Source organism: Syngnathus typhle, linkage group LG2 (assembly GCF_033458585.1).
Source record: "Syngnathus typhle isolate RoL2023-S1 ecotype Sweden linkage group LG2, RoL_Styp_1.0, whole genome shotgun sequence".
Taxonomy (NCBI): Eukaryota; Metazoa; Chordata; class Actinopteri; order Syngnathiformes; family Syngnathidae; genus Syngnathus; species Syngnathus typhle.
The window spans coordinates 4,347,149-4,366,088 of NC_083739.1; the positions used below are offsets into that span (position 1 = coordinate 4,347,149).

General features: G+C 45.9%; 2 protein-coding genes across 4 annotated transcripts; both read left to right on the top strand.

The window, feature by feature from the left end:
• Window positions 1–1,363: 1,363 nt before the first annotated feature.
• tmem9 (transmembrane protein 9) lies at window positions 1,364–3,353 on the top strand. Its single transcript, XM_061272686.1, has 5 exons — window positions 1,364–1,529; window positions 1,753–1,844; window positions 1,919–2,027; window positions 2,102–2,233; window positions 2,296–3,353. The coding sequence occupies exons 1-5, from the start codon at window positions 1,437–1,439 to the stop codon at window positions 2,434–2,436; spliced, it is 567 nt and encodes a 188-aa protein (XP_061128670.1). The 5' UTR covers window positions 1,364–1,436; the 3' UTR covers window positions 2,437–3,353.
• Window positions 3,354–4,093: 740 nt separating this feature from the next.
• On the top strand, window positions 4,094–18,666 carry LOC133145844 (dihydropyridine-sensitive L-type skeletal muscle calcium channel subunit alpha-1-like). Of its 3 annotated transcripts, XM_061269424.1 has the most exons (46): window positions 4,095–4,531; window positions 5,999–6,104; window positions 6,826–6,965; window positions 7,034–7,167; window positions 7,236–7,388; window positions 7,450–7,655; window positions 8,285–8,388; window positions 8,457–8,602; window positions 8,733–8,814; window positions 8,901–9,061; window positions 9,132–9,357; window positions 9,957–10,164; window positions 10,225–10,345; window positions 10,420–10,534; window positions 10,605–10,704; window positions 10,772–10,841; window positions 10,901–11,033; window positions 11,120–11,249; window positions 11,338–11,397; window positions 11,581–11,687; window positions 11,762–11,849; window positions 11,922–12,029; window positions 12,092–12,144; window positions 12,211–12,357; window positions 12,429–12,630; window positions 12,694–12,852; window positions 12,999–13,109; window positions 13,186–13,269; window positions 13,353–13,406; window positions 13,753–13,800; window positions 13,878–13,904; window positions 13,970–14,095; window positions 14,154–14,219; window positions 14,284–14,375; window positions 14,442–14,601; window positions 14,679–14,806; window positions 14,943–15,039; window positions 15,732–15,834; window positions 15,898–15,999; window positions 16,068–16,201; window positions 16,276–16,401; window positions 17,075–17,283; window positions 17,361–17,425; window positions 17,491–17,537; window positions 17,608–17,658; window positions 17,742–18,666. In XM_061269424.1, exons 1-46 carry the CDS (start codon window positions 4,347–4,349, stop codon window positions 17,961–17,963), a joined length of 5,496 nt encoding a protein of 1,831 aa, XP_061125408.1. In that variant the 5' UTR covers window positions 4,095–4,346; the 3' UTR covers window positions 17,964–18,666. The 3 variants fall into 3 exon arrangements, 2 of the variants coding, with proteins under 2 accessions (XP_061125408.1, XP_061125409.1); XM_061269425.1 differs by lacking the exon at window positions 13,353–13,406; XR_009711117.1 differs by lacking the exons at window positions 15,898–15,999; window positions 16,068–16,201; window positions 16,276–16,401; ... (3 more) ...; window positions 17,608–17,658; window positions 17,742–18,666 and having other exon boundaries at window positions 4,094–4,531; window positions 14,923–15,039.
• Window positions 18,667–18,940: the final 274 nt, after the last annotated feature.

Genomic DNA, 18,940 nt, shown 5'->3' on the forward strand with positions numbered 1-18,940 from the left:
CAATCAATATTAAAAAAAAAAAATAAACTTGCCAGGCGAGAAACTTCCGATCGGAGACAGAAAAAGCATCATGACAGATTTAACAAATGTGACTTGCCACAAATGAACAGAGGTGCGCGTTAAGCAGCGATCGGTGAGATGACGTCACCACGCTCCTAAATGAAGACTTTTATTAGCATCCTTGCGACATCAAATGTTATTCGGGCCGGACCCTCAAGTCAAACCTATGATGCAATTTGTGCTTTTCTGTTGTTTCAAGTTCGAAAGTGCACTACTACATTTTTAATGTTGAACAGGACAAGTCCGAGCATTTGTTTGCTTTGCTTGTCATTTAGGTTTTAGCACCTCCTAGCGGCACCCTGCCCACATGAACATCCATTCGTGGATTCATTTAGTCAATGGTTCCCTGAAATGTACTTTGTTGTTGTTGTTGGGATGGTGCATTATTTTTTTAAAATTGGGTTTTGATTGCTTGTCAGGCTGCCGTTCTTCAATTTGTACTAGTCTGCATTAATGTTGTTTTCTCACTCTCCAAAAGATGATCCAGTCATGTCATTCTTGTTCTTTTTTTAATGAGAGCTCATAACTGTACTGTAGGTAGATTAACAGATTAGCTCTTTTCATTTAATCCCTTTTTTCCTTCTTTTTTTTTCTCAGGGTGCATTGGACAATTTCACATTTTTGACTTAAAGCAACATAGCAGGAAAATACAACAGTCGTCAAATGAGCAGCAGAAAGATGTGCACATTCTACACGATTTATCATGTGCTCCTTTCATGTTTGTTGGTGGATGAAGGGGCACACTGACGATTGAGGAGAGACAGAGGATGGCTTCATTGTGGCTGTGCCATTAAAAACTCCTATCTCGGTTTATGAGAGAAATTCCAGCACCTTCAATTGATCTCCGTGACCACAAGCTCAAGGGGTTCTGTCTGAATTTGTCGATTCCTTTAGCTTATTAAGGCTATCTGATCATACAGAAAAAGGTGAAAACAGGATTACTAGCAAATAGAGGTAGTATTGATTTGGTCAAAGAGTCAGGGCATACATTTCACATTGCACCAGAGAAGAAAAAAGAAGTATTGGCTTGAATTTATGGGAAAATACTTGATGGGTTTTTAAACCCCTCCCTTGAAATGCATTTGCAGCACAAATGATGTAATTATTAATGAAAACATTTAACGGCAAATTGTCTTTATTCCATAACTGTCTCAACAACAGCAATATCATTTTTAATACAGTACAATATGATCAAAACTGACCTTGAGTAAATGTTTTAGTGGTAAAGATCGGAACTTAATTGTATTCATTCCGTGATTTAAACTGCATGTTGAATGTTTTTCCACCAGCAGGTGGCAGCGTCGCCGTTTGTTGACGACAACCCGGAAGTGGTCAGGTGGTTCGTTTTTAGTGCGTTTCAGTATACCTGCGAAGCGATGTCGTTTTGCGGGGGGACTTGCTGGACTTTTGTCGTAGCTACGACGTTGTTTGCTCTGTTGCTGGATGCTGCTTCTCTTGTGAATGCGAAGGTAAGACCGGCGGGTGCATCTTGCGGGGGGGCGGAAAGGGGGAGGGGGGGCGAAAGGATCATCAGTCAGCCATAATCTCCACACGACATAGCACAATCCATTTGCGCTGCTATGTCAATATGCCTTGATTTCGTGCTCATTCTTAAAAGCACCAGGCCTGCAAAGCAATGCTCACTAAGTCGGTAACTTGCGTTCTGTTTCGTTGGTTCGGCTGCAATGACAGAGCTTTCAAGATGTTCGCTGCAAGTGCATCTGCCCGCCTTACAGAAACATTTCCGGGCACGTCTACAACCGAAATGTTTCCCAAAAGGATTGGTAAGTGCAGCAATGTTCTATTTGTGATCTGTTCGAGTCTGATGATTTTATTTTTTCCGCTTCTCTGTGTCTAGCAACTGTCTCCATATTGTGGAGCCCATGCCGGTGCCTGGCCGTGATGTAGAAGCTTATTGCCTGCTGTGTGAGTGCAAGTATGAGGAGCGGAGCAGCAACACGATCAAGGTCGGACAAGAGGTTCCTTTTGCCAGCCCAGGTAAAAGTGGGAGGCAATCAAAAGCTATCATTTTGCATCTCAGGTGACCATCATCATCTACCTGTCTGTTGTGGGGGCGCTGCTGCTGTACATGCTCTTCCTCCTCCTGGTGGATCCTCTCATCCGCAAGCGCGACGCCTACACGCAGCCTCTGCACAACGAGGATGATTCTGAGGTACGGCAAATCCTCTGCTCGCCACCAATCTCGGCTTCTCCACCTGCGGTCTTCTTTTTTAGGAGATGCGTCCGCAAGTGGACGGCAGCCTGGCCAGAGGAAACACGGTGCTGGAGCGGGTGGAGGGTGCGCAGCAACGCTGGAAGAAGCAGGTCCAGGAACAGCGCAAGACGGTCTTCGACCGCCACAAGATGCTCAGTTAGAGCCGAGCTTTAGAGCAGGTATCTTCTCTGTCACCAGCTGCACTTTCGCAAGTTCACCACACGGAATTCCAAGGCTTGACGCAAAAATAGACCCGCTCGAGATGATTGCGATGCTTAACCGACGAGCACGGCAGTGAGCAATTCCTGCATGTGCTTTACAGTAAATTTGTGGAAGATTGAAAGTCACTCATAGTTAGTATAAAAAAAAAAAGTTTATTGTTTATCAATATTAGTTAATAGTTTTACCATGACTGTATGATATATTCAACATTTTAATAACCGGCTAGCAACAAAAATGTGATGTGATTTTTCAAAACGGATAAAAACGTTTCTGTGCGCAAAACAAGACCTGGCTGAATCAATACAGCAAATATTTATCTTACATAATAAAATGATAGATTTTACTATTTATTGTTTTACACAAATATAATTTCATAATGGCTGAAAAGCGAAGCGTGGAGAGTCTCTTCCCCAAAGCACAATTAGAATAATAATTGCCAACAGCCTCACCGGTTTGTTCCAAAACAACTCTGGTGACACTTTTTTTTTGCTAGCCATGAAGCATTGTTTGAAGTTGTAGTTCGTTTGGTTCATATTAAGTTAGGCATATCATTTTGAATGTGTCCTTGTTTTTCTTCTCCTTTCTTTGGGTGATATCAAAATTGGGCAGTCAATGTATGGCCGTGATGTTTTAGCAAAATGACGGGTAGATTATAAATTGCTAGCACGTAAATGACCTTTCTTGTATTCAAAACCATTATTGCTACTGATGTGTTGACCGCAAATGTATTTATTATGATTGTTTTATTAGATATTTTTTTGTGGTTGATTTGATTGCCCTCGCTACTGAATTGTATGCATAGGCAGTTGTCTGTACGTTTGTCTTCATGCCAAATAAGAAAACACCGGTTAAGCAATTTTGGGTGTTTGTCGTGTGTTAAATTGCTCGTACCGAAAATGAACACTAGAGGGCAACACGCTGCTTGCCGTTAAAGAAGTTCTGATCGTCTTAATCCTTCTCTTTGCACGTTTAATTTGGAACCCATTTTGATTCTACGAGGTCAGTTTTTATTGAGGACCAAAACTGCAAAAATCAAAAATAAATTAATATGTGACAATAAAACCAAAATAAAAAATTCCATTGAAAAATCAAAATAAAACAAAGACATTAAAATCCATAAAAGTAAAAATAAACACAAAATGATTTTTCAATATAAAAATGAATGTAGAAATAGATAATCAATAAATAAACTAGATCTGCTCATTTCATGTCACAGTCAGTGCCAGCATGAAATGAGTGGTTGTGTTTTTTATATTTATTTAATTATTTGTAATATATTATTTATGTATTATTTATATTCTTGAGTTTTCTTTTTTTAAATAGGTTTTATTTTCACTTCATTATTTTTTATTTTGGCAGTTTTGGTCCTCCAGATATTTGCATGCAAACAAGATGGAACAAATGACACTTTTTGATTAACTTGTTTTTTAATTTGAATAGTTTTTAATAGTCGTACACTGCCCACAATTCACACAAACCAACACACTAAACACGAGTCACAAATGTAAACATTTGATCAGCCTTGGTCACCTCCCTTGCCCTGCCCAGACAACCCACCCCACCCCCCTTCAGTTCATCTCATCCCATCTTGCAGGTCGTCACCCCCCAAACCTTTTTACCATCCCCAAGCATGGCTCGCCGCTAGTTCACAGTCTAAAATTAAACTCCAGCAGGGCCAACTGCGCTTGCTGCCACTTGGCCGGCAGGTTTTCCAGTCAGAGGTCCTCAGCCAGGCGAGGCCCGCGGCTCCGCGGGAGGCACAAACAAACGCAATTATCAGCCTCAGGTTGGGATTATACAATCGGCGGAGCCATTTCTCTGGAATTGAGGCCCCGTGAGAATCTCCAGGATGGCGGCAAACTCGGACGCGTCCAAGCCGGTCATCATGAATGAAGAGGAGCTGAAGAGGAAGCAGCGGGAGAAGCTGAAGAAGTTACAGGCCACGGGGGGCAACCCAAGACCTGCTAGATCCCTCTTCCTCTTCACTCTTAAAAATCCCTTCCGCAAGGCCTGCATTAACATCGTGGAGTGGAAGTATCCTTTATATTATATTGGGACGTCAGGTGCCCGAACCATTTGGCAACTCGATCGAGCCGCTACGATTAAGCTGCTTTACACCAGCTGTTTGCCGAGATGTCAATCGCTAGCCCCCTTAAGCTCGCGTCAATTTGCCGTGTGACGTGCAAAGACTTGTGTTATTCCCTGGCAGCCCACGTCCATGCAGGCACGCAAGGCCATTCTGTTTAATGTGAAAATAGCGCTCAAATACTTCCACTATGTGTGACATGGCGCGCAGAATATCACTCAGCAGTCTCTGCGGGGACTTTCCTGCTTTTATTTTAGCCCCATGCCCATTCCGGGTTCAGACATCTTCCAGAACAGAATTAGCCGACAGCAATTGATGTATTTTCAGATGGCCCATATGCTACTCCGTTCATGAGTATGGATAAACTTTTGGATCAATAGATAGTCAGGGTCACGTTTTGCTGATTTCTTTACAGACTTCACTATTTAGGGCTTATTTATTGTGTGCAAAATATTTTACATTTAACATGGAAAGAAAGGGCCAATTTAGATTGTGAAGCCCATTATGTAAAAAGGAAAAAAAAAAAATCCCTCCACGTTCCGTTGCCATTTGTCGCCACATGCTCAACCGAGTCATGGGCACTTTTTATTGCACAAGTATAATCACATTGGTATGTCCCCCCGCAGGACATGTAGACCACAAGTGTGGGGGGGAGAAGAAAAAAAACATAGTGTGGTAACGTTTGACAAGAATGAGGAACAAGTCTGACTCATTTTGGCAGGCGTGCGTGTGTTTGGCTGCTTTGGACATATTCTTGGGCCACGCAGCTGTCCTGCTGCATCACAGCGGGGACATGATGCTGACCTGGCAGGCGAATTCTCTTAGTGAGCCCCCTACTGGTGGGAATGAGAAAGTGTCGAGGCCAATACTCCGTTGTGATGCAGCACATTGGGGGTTTTTCTTGGCTTGCCAAAGATAAGTTGATCTTTGTGAAATTAGCACCAAAACGAATTTAGGCCTAAAGCAGGGGTTCTCAATCTTTTGTCACCAAATACCACCTAAAAAAAAAAAATATTCCATCAGCACCATGATAGCCGTTATTCCTGACATATATATTTAGCCTCTTTGTATCTTTACGGACAGTTTAACTGTGATTAAAACTAACTAATCTCTTCAACTGTACCTGGAAGTCCCAATCATCTCACCTACAACTATTTTAAAATGAAGTAAACACAGTGAGCAGGTCACAGGATGCTTTGCTGTGGAATCTACCCCGCAGGACACCTCAATTCTCATCTTTAATCATTTTATTAATGTCTTCTATGACAGCCCAATAAACTTATCCAAGACAGACATGGCACGTCCAGTGACGTGGTGGGAGCTTAGGGCGGCAAATATCATCTGTTCTTATTTCTTTAGGGACAAAGTGCAATTCCCATCATCCTTGAGTAATAATCCTGAACAGCAGCATCCAGAACCTTTGAGATCATCATTTTATTGACCATCTTTGCAAACTGTATCGCCCTGGCCGTGTTCCTGCCCATGCCCGAAGAAGATAGCAATAACACCAATTCCAGCCTGGTAAGCGAGAATGATCGCTCCGTCGGGACCACTCGTGTCTCAAATGTGATTTGGCTTTGTACGCTGTTTTGGATGTGTTCAAATATGCGTGACTTAATCCACGTGGGTGCCATTCGTTAAGCTTGTCTGTGTGGTTTTGCATTGTTTGCTAGCATTAAGCTAGCCTAATTGTTTATATGGCATCCACGTGGGTGCTCGTCTATGGCATTTTGCATTGAGTGCTAGCATTAAGCTAGCCAAAGGCAAACATCCGTGGTTGTTTGATGTACAAAAGTTGTAATTCTCTTTGTTTTATGTGAACTTAATCTAGAAGTGGCGAGAAATAGCTCAAAGACCCTTTTTTGGAAGAATTATTGGTAACCTGCATGTCACAAAGTCGGTTGAGTTTACTGTCCATGCAGCGTTCATCAAGTTTTTGCTCGCAAGTCAAAGCAAAACCAAAAAGTGTCTCGTATCTACAAAAGAGATCTTTCTGATTCACAACCAAATGGATATCACAATACATAAATAAATTTATACTCATCTTGGGTATATCAGGGACTGACCCATTTGGCCAAATGCCTTCTCATTCCTCTGAGGTAACAAGAGCTGCGTTCTCTGGGAAGATCTGCATACACAAACCCAAATGACTCAAGAGAACTATAAAAATAGCTTTCAATCAATTTCGAGCTTTACTTGACGCAGAAGATCTTTAATTGGATAACTTTTTTTTTTTCCGCAGGAGAGTCTGGAGTACGTTTTCTTGGTCATCTTCACCTTGGAGTGCTTTCTGAAGATCATTGCTTATGGTTTTGTGTTCCACGAGGGTGCATATTTACGCAACTGCTGGAACATATTGGATTTTGTCATCGTCTTCATGGGGTAAGAAAGAACCTTTGATGCGTGACCACAGCAACGTATGGGAGCGCTCAGTGATGGTCCTTCTCCAGGTTGGTCACCTTTGCCCTGGATACCTTCAATACGATAGCAGGCGTTCCCATGGAGAAAGGCGGCGGCTTTGACATGAAGGCGCTGAGAGCCTTCAGGGTTCTGCGTCCCTTACGCCTCGTCTCCGGAGTTCCCAGTAGGAAGCAGTTGGCGATCACCTTTTATTGGACCTGAGGAGAACCTCTGTATCTTATTTGCATCCAGGCCTGCAGGTGGTGATGAACTCTATCCTGAAAGCCATGCTCCCTCTGCTGCACATTGCCCTGCTGGTCTTCTTGCTGGTCACCATCTACGCCATCATGGGACTGGAGCTCTTCAAGTGCAAAATGCACAAGACCTGCTATTACACGGGCACAAGTACGCGGCAACGACGAAAATGTTAGGATGAACTTTGACCTTGATTCTTGCACCGCTGCAGATATCTATTCAACAGCAGAGGGGGAGAGGCCCGCCCCCTGCGCTCAGGCCGGGAACGGACGGCGCTGCTTGATCAACGGCTCCGAGTGCCGGCCGGGCTGGGAAGGTCCCAACGACGGCATCACCCACTTTGACAACATCGGCTTCGCCATGCTCACAGTCTACCAGTGCATCACCATGGAGGGATGGACCAAAGTTCTCTACTGGGTTGGTCACGCGGCCATGTCTTTACCAATCCGCATTGCAAAAACTTTCCAGAACGCTACCGCACAAATATTCTTCATATTTTTTTAACATTTTTGTTTTGTTTTGTTTTTATCTACATTCCGGTATATATACTACACATATACATGCAAACACTACCGTACAAATATTTTTTATGTATTTTTTTTATATTGATTTTAAATATATTTTAATATATATATTTTTAATATATATTTTTGTTTTATTTTTACATACATAGTACCAAACACTACCATACAAATATTTTTTAATATATTTTTAAAAAATATTTTTTAATATATATATTTTTGGTACTACCGTAATTTTCGGACTATAAGTGGCACCGGAGTATAAGTCGCACCAGCCATAAAATGCCCAAAAAAGTAAAAAAAAAAACATATATATGTATATAATTCGCTCCTGAGTATAAGTCGCCTCCCCACCCAACCTATGAAAAAAAACGCGACTTATAGTCCGAAAATTACGGTAATTTTTATTTATTTTTAATTATTTTTTAATAATATATTTTTCACATATGCAACATTAAGAGAAGTCCTAACTTGTTTTCTAAAGCTGATGAATCGGCTAAGGTAAATGTGTGCAATGTCTTTCAGATCAACGACGCCATCGGAAACGAATGGCCTTGGGTCTACTTTGTTCCTCTCATTCTTGTGGGCTCCTTCTTTGTGCTCAATTTGGTTCTGGGCGTGCTCAGCGGGTACGCCGACTCAGAACTTCACGCCGCGATTTTCTCGACACGATTAAAAATGCTCTTCCTCTCCTCAGAGAGTTCACCAAAGAGCGGGAGAAAGCTCGTTCCCGAGGAGAGTTCCAGAAGTTGCGGGAGCGTCAGCAGCTGGATGAGGACCTGCACGGCTACATGGAGTGGATCACCCACGCTGAGGTCCTTGACGCTGACAGAGAGGGCCAAGGTCAGAGAACTGCAAATTGATTCCACTGTCCGTCAGTCTGTCCGTCTATCTGTCTAATGTAATCTACCCACTTATCCACTTATCCATCCATCCATCCATCCATCCATCCATCCATCCATCCGCTCGCCAGGTCTCCTGCCTCTGACCAGCGGCGATTCTGACACCGACAGCCTGTTCGACATGGAGGGCAAGAGTCGTGTGGTCTACTACTAGTGAGTAATCTTCGACTGTTGACCTGCACGTGTTGACGTAAACAACATTTCATTGTCCCCGCCACCGGCGTTGTTTTGGCATCCAGTCGCCTGGCTCGTCGCTGGAACCGCTTCTTCAGGATGAAGTGTCTGGTTTACGTGAAGACCAGAGCGTTTTACTGGTTGGTGATGTTCCTGGTGCTCCTCAACACGCTGACCATCGCCACGGAGCACCACCACCAGCCCGCCATGCTCACAACGATTCAAGGTCGAGCAACCCCCACGTGGACTCCTAAGGGACTCAGGTTCACATCCTTCTCTCTCCTGTCTGTCGGCAGACGTGGCGAGCCGCGTCCTCCTGGTGCTCTTTGTCATCGAGATGTTTGTGAAAATGTACGCGCTGGGACCCCGGGGGTATTTCATGTCGCTGTTCAACCGTTTTGACTTCTTCGTGGTGATTTGCGGCATCCTGGAGATGATCATGTTGTCGGTGGGAGAGGTCACCCCCCTGGGTTTCTCCGTACTCCGATGTATTCGGCTCCTCAGGATCCTTAAAGTCACAAAGTGAGTCTGGCAAACCACAAACACGTTACTCCTTAAACGCTGTCAAAAGTGGATTTGCACGGAATGATAAATAGAGAGAAATGACTTTTAATACTGAAAGGAATTTTTAATGAATTTATCCATGCATCAATTTTTTATATCCTCATTAGATGAAATTCTATAAGAATTATTATATTGAAATAGTTTTATTTAATATTCAATTCAATATTACTATAATGAAATATTTTTACTATGCTACCAGCTCAGTGGGACTTTAACTTTATTTTTTGTATTATATTTTTATAAATATTTTTCAGCAGTATTCCAACACCACTTTTCCCTTTAATCCCCATAATCTCATTTTCAGTGACCAAAAAAAATAAATAAAACTTGAACCAAATGACACAAAATGACCAATCTGTTGGTTAATATATATTTATATTTATATTATATTTATAAAAATCATAATTTGTTTGGAGTAGACAGCAACAGTTTATTGCCATGACCGTATAGAATACGTCAATGCCGCTGTAATGACTGAGAAACCCTCTAGGTGGTGCCATTGCATCCCTCTGCTTTTGAGATCAGCGCAACGAATCACGGCTGTCCTCTTCTCGCAGGTACTGGACCTCTTTGAGTAACCTGGTGGCCTCCCTGCTCAACTCTGTCCGCTCCATCGCTTCACTGCTCCTCCTCCTCTTCCTCTTCATCGTCATCTTCTCGCTGCTCGGCATGCAGGTGTTTGGGGGCAAGTTCAACTTTCCTGACAACAGGCCCAGACGAAGCAACTTTGATAACTTTCCTCAAGCCCTCATCAGCGTGTTCCAGGTGAGATGTTTTCCACAGGGTCCAACACGTTTGCTACTATAAGCCGTCGTGGTTTTCCAGATCTTAACGGGTGAGGAGTGGACGGCCATCATGAACAACGGCATCATGGCCTACGGCGGCCCGGTTTTCCCCGGCATTCTGGTTGCCATCTACTTCATCGTCCTCTTTGTCTGTGGAAACTGTATCCTAGCCGAAACTCCCCCGTGGGATATTCGAGCCAGTCAAAGATTGTTTTCCCGAACCCGATCCGAGCAGATATTCTTCTCAACGTCTTCTTGGCCATCGCGGTGGACAACCTCGCGGAGGCCGAGAGTCTGACCTCAGCTCAGAAGGAAAAGGCGGAGGAGAAGTTGAGGAGGAAGCTGCTGCGGTGAATCAATCATTGCAAAAAAAATCAAAGTGATCATCTGCACTCCTTCTTATCACGTCTTTGTGTGTAGGTCCAAAATGCCCGACAAGACAGATGAGGAGAGGGAGAGGCTCTCCAAGAAACTGGCTGAGCAGAGAGCCAAGATGGAGGGAATGCCGACCACAGCCAAGGTTCAGCTACCTTCAAACACACGCCACACTTGATGAGTCATCACCAACGATCATCTTGTTTCCTCAGCTCAAGATTGACGAGTTTGAGTCCAATGTCAATGAAGTGAAAGATCCTTTCCCGCCCGCCGACTTCCCAGGTACGCAATTCGTCGTCTTTGCAAGATCGCAGCCAAACTCTGTTTTTGCCTTCTCCAAGGCGACGATGAGGAGGAGGAACCCGAAATCCCCATCAGCCCTCGGCCGCGTCCCATGGCCGACCTGCAGTTGAAGGAGGAAGCCGTGCCGCTGCCCGAAGCCAGTTCTTTTTTCATCTTCGGCCCGCAAAACAAGTCTGTAGCGGACGCCTTTGCGCAAATGCCGATTGGCCATCTCGCTGATTGGACGTTCTCTCGTTGTTTTCACCGATGGGGCTCAGGTTCCGCAAACTGTGCTACAAGATCATCAACGCCTCGTCTTTTACAAATCTGATCCTGCTCTTCATCCTGCTGTCCTCCATCTCCCTGGCAGCCGAGGACCCCATCGATCCGAATTCTTATCGAAACCAGGTGCCGAGCTCTTTCGGTGTGAAAGCGCCGCCAAAGCCGTTTGACAAAATCCGAGCGACGTCGTTGCCTTCTGCCTCTCGTCCCGCAGATTTTGGCCTACGCCGACATCGTCTTCACGACTGTGTTCACCATTGAGATTGTGCTGAAGGTAAGAGTGGATGGATGGATGGATGGATGGATGGATGGATGGATGGATGGATGGATGGGTGGGGTTGGATGGATGGATGGATGGATGGATGGATGGATGGATGGATGGATGGATGGATGGATGGATGGATGGATGGATGGATGGATGGATGGATGGATATTAATTGCAACTTTTCCACGGCAGATGACAGTTTATGGCGCATTCATGCACGAGGGCTCGTTCTGTCGCAACTCCTTCAACATCCTGGATCTGATTGTGGTCGGAGTCTCGCTGCTCTCGATGGGCATGGAGTGAGTACGCCCGTGTGACCTGCCGTGGGAAACATCACGTTGTCATTGTTGCCTGCGTCGTTTGCGGTGTCCAGATCCAGCGCCATCTCAGTGGTGAAGATTCTCAGGGTGCTCAGGGTGCTGCGGCCTCTCAGGGCCATCAATCGAGCCAAAGGCCTCAAGGTCTGCGCTTAGCGTCACGCTAACTCGCTCGCCATGGGAGCTTTCCTTCTAACTTTCCTTTTTTCGGTGCAGCACGTGGTCCAGTGTGTATTTGTGGCCATCAAAACCATCGGAAACATCGTCCTGGTCACCATGCTGCTAAATTTCATGTTTGCCTGCATAGGAGTGCAACTTTTCAAGGTTGGTGACGTCGCCCGCCATCTTGCTAACATCTAGCTAACTTGGGTTCTTTTTTACCACAGGGGAAATTTTACAGCTGCACGGACGTTTCCAAAATAACAGAGGAGGAGTGCCAGTAAGGCAAATATCCGTTTGGCTTTGGAAATGCACCGATGGTTCACTCGTGGCTTTCTGCTCACAGGGGATTCTACGTGAAGCACATTGAGAACACTCTGCAGGACACGGTGGTGGCCAAACGGGAATGGCTCAACAATGACTTCAACTTTGACAACGTCCTGTACGGCATGCTGGCGCTCTTTACCGTTTCCACCTTCGAGGGCTGGCCCAAGTACGTGTCGACGCGTCGTCGGGTTGCGTACACGCGTAGAAGTTAGTTCAGAAGGTATAACTCGTCGGCAGACTCCTGTACCGAGCCATCGACTCGGACGAAGAAGACATGGGCCCCGTCTTCAACAACCGGGTGGACGTGTCCATCTTCTTCATCATCTACATCATCCTCATCGCCTTCTTCATGATGAACATCTTTGTGGGCTTCGTCATCGTCACCTTCCAGGAGCAAGGCGAGCAGGAGTACAAGGATTGCGAGCTGGACAAGAACCAGGTGCGCTGCCGCCGCCGCCGCCTTTAAGCCGCCATGTGACCCGATCTCTGTTGCCTTTTTTAGCGTCAGTGCGTGCAGTACGCCTTGAAGGCCCGACCGCTGAGGTGCTACATCCCCAAAAACCCCTATCAGTACCGGGTCTGGTACATCGTGACCTCCTGCTACTTTGAGTACCTCATGTTCTTCCTCATTATGCTCAACACTTTGTGCCTGGGGATGCAGGTAGGTCAGTTTGCTTCCACGTCCAAAGATAGAAATGAGACTTTGAGAATTTGCAGATTGACTTTTTTTTTTTTTTTTTTTTTAAATGAGAGCCAGCCGATGTCAAAAGTTGTGTGTGTCTGTCTGTGTGTGTGTTTGCTTTTCAGCACTGCAACCAGTCCGACCACGTGACCAAGCTGTCGGACATTCTCAACTTGATCTTCACGGTGCTCTTCACGGTGGAGATGATTCTCAAGCTCATGGCCTTCAAAGCAAAGGTGGGTTTTCTTCTGGGCCGATGGGGCCCGACCCCCCCCCCCCCCCCACCTATCCTGAACGGATGCCTCTTCGCAGGGTTACTTCGGAGATCCCTGGAACGTGTTTGACTTCATCATCGTCATCGGAAGCGTTGTGGACGTCATCCTGAGCGAAATAGACGTGAGTAAATGGCGCTCGGGTGTTCAACGGGAGGTTCCCGGCCATTGACTCTCTGTCTGTGTGTATTCGATGCTGCGAGCCAGATGCGTATAAGCGCGGCCCCGATCGGTGCCGGTACAACTAGTTGGCAGAATCTGGTCAGTAATGCGGTTGGCCGTCCGTCGTAAGCACCACCACCGCCGCCGCCATCCTCCAGAGCAGCATCTCTATTCTGTCACCCACCGCCATGTCACTCCCATCATTGCCACAATTCTCCTCCATTTGGAATGTCCACGTGTGTCGAGTCAACAGCGCTGATTGACTTTTTTTTTTTTTGGTCACCGTATGTGATGACGCAATTTCTGCAGGTTTTCACGGCCTCTCACGCACGGACACGCTTTTGGGCCGCTTTTCAACCACGCCTTTTTTCTGCCTTTCCACACGCCTCGCTCACCTTGCCCTTTCTGGTCTACATCTCACTCATCACCTGTGTCTCCTTTGCAGAGCGCCCTGGCCGCCAGCGGAGGACTGTACTGTCTCCAAGGCTGCGCTGTAAATATCTGGCCACCTCTGCTCCATGCTGTGTCCTCTTTTGCACGCTCGACTAATTGTGTCCATTTGTTTTGCAGGACACCAATCCCATGCAAGCAATCGCGGTAAGCGGCCATCGTCATCAACCACGTCTGCATTTACGCAAAGATTGACAGCGAGCATTGTCCAGGCCTCGGAGAACGCTTCGGTTTCCATCACGTTTTTCCGACTCTTCCGCGTCATGCGGTTGGTGAAACTGCTGAACCGCTCTGAGGGCATCCGAAACCTCCTGTGGACCTTCATCAAGTCCTTCCAGGTGCGTTCCTCGCGTTCAAGCGCAAGCGAGCTAAGCCTCATCTCGTTCCGCTCTTCAGGCTCTTCCTCACGTGGCTCTGCTCATCGTCATGCTCTTCTTCATCTACGCCGTGATCGGGATGCAGGTGAGCAAGCTGGAGCGCTGGCTTCCGCATCAGAACATGCTCAACTCATTTAAACACGTTTTAGATTTTCGGAAAGATCGCCTTAGTGGACGGCACGGAAATCAACCGCAATAACAACTTCCAGACGTTCCCTCAGGCGGTTCTCATGTTGTTCCGGTGAGTTCTCGCCGAGCGTTGGGCGCTTGCGTAAACGGCCGAGCACGCTGAAGATTTGATCTGCAGATGCGCCACCGGAGAAGGTTGGGAGGAAGTTATGATGGCGTCCATGTACGGGCAAAAGTGCGACCCCAAGTCTGACTTTCAGCCTGGAGAAGAGTTCACCTGCGGCTCCAACTTCGCCGTCTTCTACTTCCTGAGTTTCTACTGCCTCTGCGCCTTCCTGGTTAGCGATCCACGATCGCGATTGGCCGCCGGCTCGGCAAGACAGCTTTTAACAATACGTTTTGCCACCTTCTGCAGATCCTCAACCTGTTTGTCGCTGTCATCATGGACAATTTTGACTACCTGACACGTGATTGGTCACTGCTGGGTCCACACCACCTGGATGAGTTTAAGAAGATTTGGGCGGAATATGACCCAGAGGCCACGTAAGCCACGATGACCCCCCCAAAAAAAGACATATCTGGATGAAATGCCTTGAGAGGAGAACTCGATCTGAGCAAGTCCAACTTTTCGTTGAGGTTTCGGAGCATTTGTGTTGAAGGTGTTTGTGTGCTCGGCCAGAGGCAGAATCAAACATCTGGATGTGGTGACGCTGCTGAGACGCATCCAGCCTCCGCTGGGCTTCGGGAAGTTCTGCCCTCATCGTGCAGCCTGCAAGGTACGCGCTGGGACACTGTCTATTTAAAAAAAAAAAAACTTTATTCAACGGCACGTGTATAATCCTTACGTTCACATCAAATATGAATGTTAAAAAGAGAAAAAAAGTTTCTTTCTTCATACAGGAGGTGACAAAAGAAAGTGATTTATTGTAAAATACTATTTATGAGAGCTCACCCTTCAAGAAATGAAATCAACTCCAATCAACCAAATCTTGTGGTATACTGCCATCTGCTGGTTGGTTTGTGTCACTGCAGTTGTCAAATAACCCAGTGATTTTGTATTATAAAAACTCGGATTTTATTGTATGTTGACGGAAGCCCTTATCAAGAACGAGCATAGACGGGGACGTGGGATGACGATATTTTGAACGACAATGGATTTTTAGTATAGTGCCCACCTTTGACCTTGTGGCCCCCGTGCCTCAACCAGTAGCGTGGGTCGTCCGTAAACCAGATTAATGATTAACAATTAATTGAGAAAGCGTTCTTAATCGAAGTACATGTTAAATCATTGAATAAATAATAAAAAGAAAGATTATTATAGTAGAAGATATATTTAATTAAAATTGACAAAATAAAAACATTGTGGAGGAATGGGAATGGATTTAAGTGATTTTAAATTATTCAACTCAAACTTAGGTGGAATAAATGTAAAGAATCCCATGTTGCTAAGTATCATTTGTGTCGGCAGCGCTTGGTCGGCATGAACATGCCGCTCAACAGTGACGGCACGGTCACCTTCAACGCCACCCTCTTCTCCCTGGTCAGGACAGCCCTGAAGATCAAAACAGAAGGTGGAGCTCGCCGACGCTTTTCACAGTCGCGTGTGTTTGTTGACCTTGATTTCTCCTGAGCAGGAGACTTCGAGCAGGCCAACGAGGAGCTTCGAGCCATCATCAAGAACATCTGGAAGCGAACGAGCATGAAGTTGTTGGATCAGGTCATCCCTCCCATAGGCGGTGAGCACGCCGACGCCATTCCAGCTGTCCAGAGGCCTTTCGGAGGCTGACCGCGCCTCCACTTGCAGATGATGAGGTCACCGTGGGAAAATTCTACGCCACTTTCCTACTCCAGGATCATTTACGAAAGTTCCTGAAACGCCAGGAGGAGTACTACGGATACCGGCCAACCAAGAAGAACGCCTCCGGCCCCGAGATCCAAGTAAGTCGGCCCAAGGGCTTCAGAGGCTCTAGAAGTTTCCTTTGGTGGCATGCCTCCTCTTCTGGATCCCGCAGGCCGGTCTCAGGGCTATTGAGGATGAAGTGGCTGCAGAAATGCACCGAGCAATTTCGGGAGACCTGCACAATGAGGATGAAATGGAGAGAGCCATGCAGGAAGCTGGGGAGGAACACATTTACCAGGTGAAAGAAAATGTTCCTCACAAGACTGACAGGAAGCACAATACTAATCTCACTGAAAGTAGCTTTCACTCTTTAGGCTCATGTTTCAAACTAGGGCTTCAAACTAGGGTTAGGGCTTCAAACTAGGGTTTTAAAACGCGAACACTAGTTTGGAACAATTGTTTGAAACCCAAACCCTAGTTTAAAACACTACTTTAAAACCATAAACCTAGGTATAAACCCTACTTTAGACCCAAAACCTAGTTTTAAACCCTATTTTGAAACTCTAACCCTAGTTTTAAATGCTACTTTGAAACCCTAACCCAAGTTTTATACCCTACTTTAGACCCTAACTGTTGTTTTAAACCCTAACCCTACTTTGAAACCCTAAACCTAGTTTTAAACCCTACTTTGAAACGCTAACCCTAGTTTTAAATGCTACTTTGAAACCCTAACCCTAGTTTGAAACCCTACTTTGAAACCCTAACCCTAGTTAGAGATACAGTTACTGCCTGGATACATTTTGGGAGCACATTGTGGCCAGAATTAAACTTTCTTGCCCATACGTCTGTAGATTGTTAGATTTAACAAATGTTAAGGTGTAGAATTGTCCAAAAAAAATCCCATTGATCAATGTATCCCAATATTTTTGCTGTTCCTTGTGAAGTTTGATTGACAATGTTGACACGTACAGCGTACACACGGCTTGTTTGGAAATCGAGTAGAGCCGTTCGCCGCGGAGAACGTCAACGCTCCGCCGCCGCACATGACCAACCAGAGGCCCCTCAAATTCTTGGAAAACCAGCCCGAGTCAACACTCCCTTCGCCTGCCACCGAGCCCGTTACGAACTTTGCGCCGCCAACGGCTCCCAAAAGCAACAGCAACAACAACGCCTTTGCAGAGTGAGCGTCCGACATGTGTCCTCAGATGAGACCACTGACATCCAGCGGCTGATGAGAAGCTTCTTGCTCTTTTTCAGATTGGGACTGCAAAGACAAGGTAGTGCCGAAGAACTTGACAGCCCCGCTGAGGATGCAGGAGCAGGTACACAATTGTAGCTGAATAGCTTCAAGTAAGAAGATGTTGATTTGATGTCTTCACCCTTGTAGACAATCTGCACCCATGGGACTTCACAGTGAGAACGGACCAAACGCAGGTAACGTGGACAGCCGGCCCGCGTGCGCCATATGAAGCAAAAAGAAATGAAAAGCGTCTTCTCTTTCCAGTTCCCCTACGAACCCAGGCTCGCCGACAGTCCGACCTCGGCCTATGACCAAGTGAGCGGCTTCGAAAGAGGCTTTTCCTTTGCCGTCCATTCTCGGTCCATTTGGGAATCAACTGCTTTGCTTTTGTCTCCCAGGCCAAGAACGAGACAGTTGACGAGACGCACGCCACCATCGAGGACCTCGAGGGTGCGGCCCGGGCTATCCTCAAAAAGAAGCGGCGTGTCCCCGTACCTCCGCCAAGTCAAACAGAGCGTCCCGACCCGGCCGTGAGGAAGAAGAAACGCCCCATCGCCGCAACTCCCTCCTCTCATGGTCCGCACGGAGCTGAGCCGCCTGAAGCCGACTCCAACGTTTAGAGGCGCGGCCACGCGTGTGCTTATCACATGACTTCTTTTTGGGGGCGGCTCCGTCCTGAAGGACGACTCGGCCTGGGCTTCAAGTCAAATGTGCCCCGAATGGCTCTCTGTCGTGTTCAAGTCTTGATTTGTGGTGGCCAGCCCAAGTCTTCCTGTAAACAATCAGCAAAGTTCTCCACATTGGCAACAACCTTCAAAGTGGAGCATTTGCCAGTTGCTCTCAATTCAAAATGGCTAAAGAGATCAAGTGAATTCATTCATTCATTCCAGCCTCAACGTGTCATCATCATCTAACATTAAAGACCCTGCAAAGTGAAAACACGTTTGAAGATAATTGCTGCAAATGTGAAAACTCGATGTAAAAGTTCCAAACAACCAACTTTTCTAAATATTAGCTCGTATTCTGATTCGGCGGCCACATTTTGGTCAGTTTCTGGTGAAAAGTAATGATAGGAAGATGAGGCTTCAAATTTGCTTCATGAACCAGTTGTATTTTATTTACTCCACTAGATGGCACTGTTGACATGAATAAAGCTGTTTTAGAAATGGCGAGTATACTTTTAACCCCAAAGTTGAACAGAGAGGACTGAAAAAATTACAACTGCTTCATGAAACATATTTAAAGCTTCACTAGTGAAAAGAAAAAGTGACACATTGCAAGTGATGAGTGACTGGTGTCCCTAATAAATTGCCATGGCTGTGAGTTTGCTTGGATACCTCAGCAGAGTTTCTCCTTGTAAAGTGAGCCCCTCTTTAAATAGTCCCAACGGGCAGAGTGTTTGTGGAACGGAATGTCCGAGTCCTCATTTTGAAAGTGTCTTGAAGCTGCAGTGCGATTCAAAACAAAGATTGATTTGTCAAATAAAGAATGAGAGGATTCGAAAGAATTCAACTTTTATTTGAAGAAAGCAAAGCAGTCGATAAAAGACACGGAGAGGAAATTGCCTCACGCTTTCGTTTTGTCTAGCAGACATTCC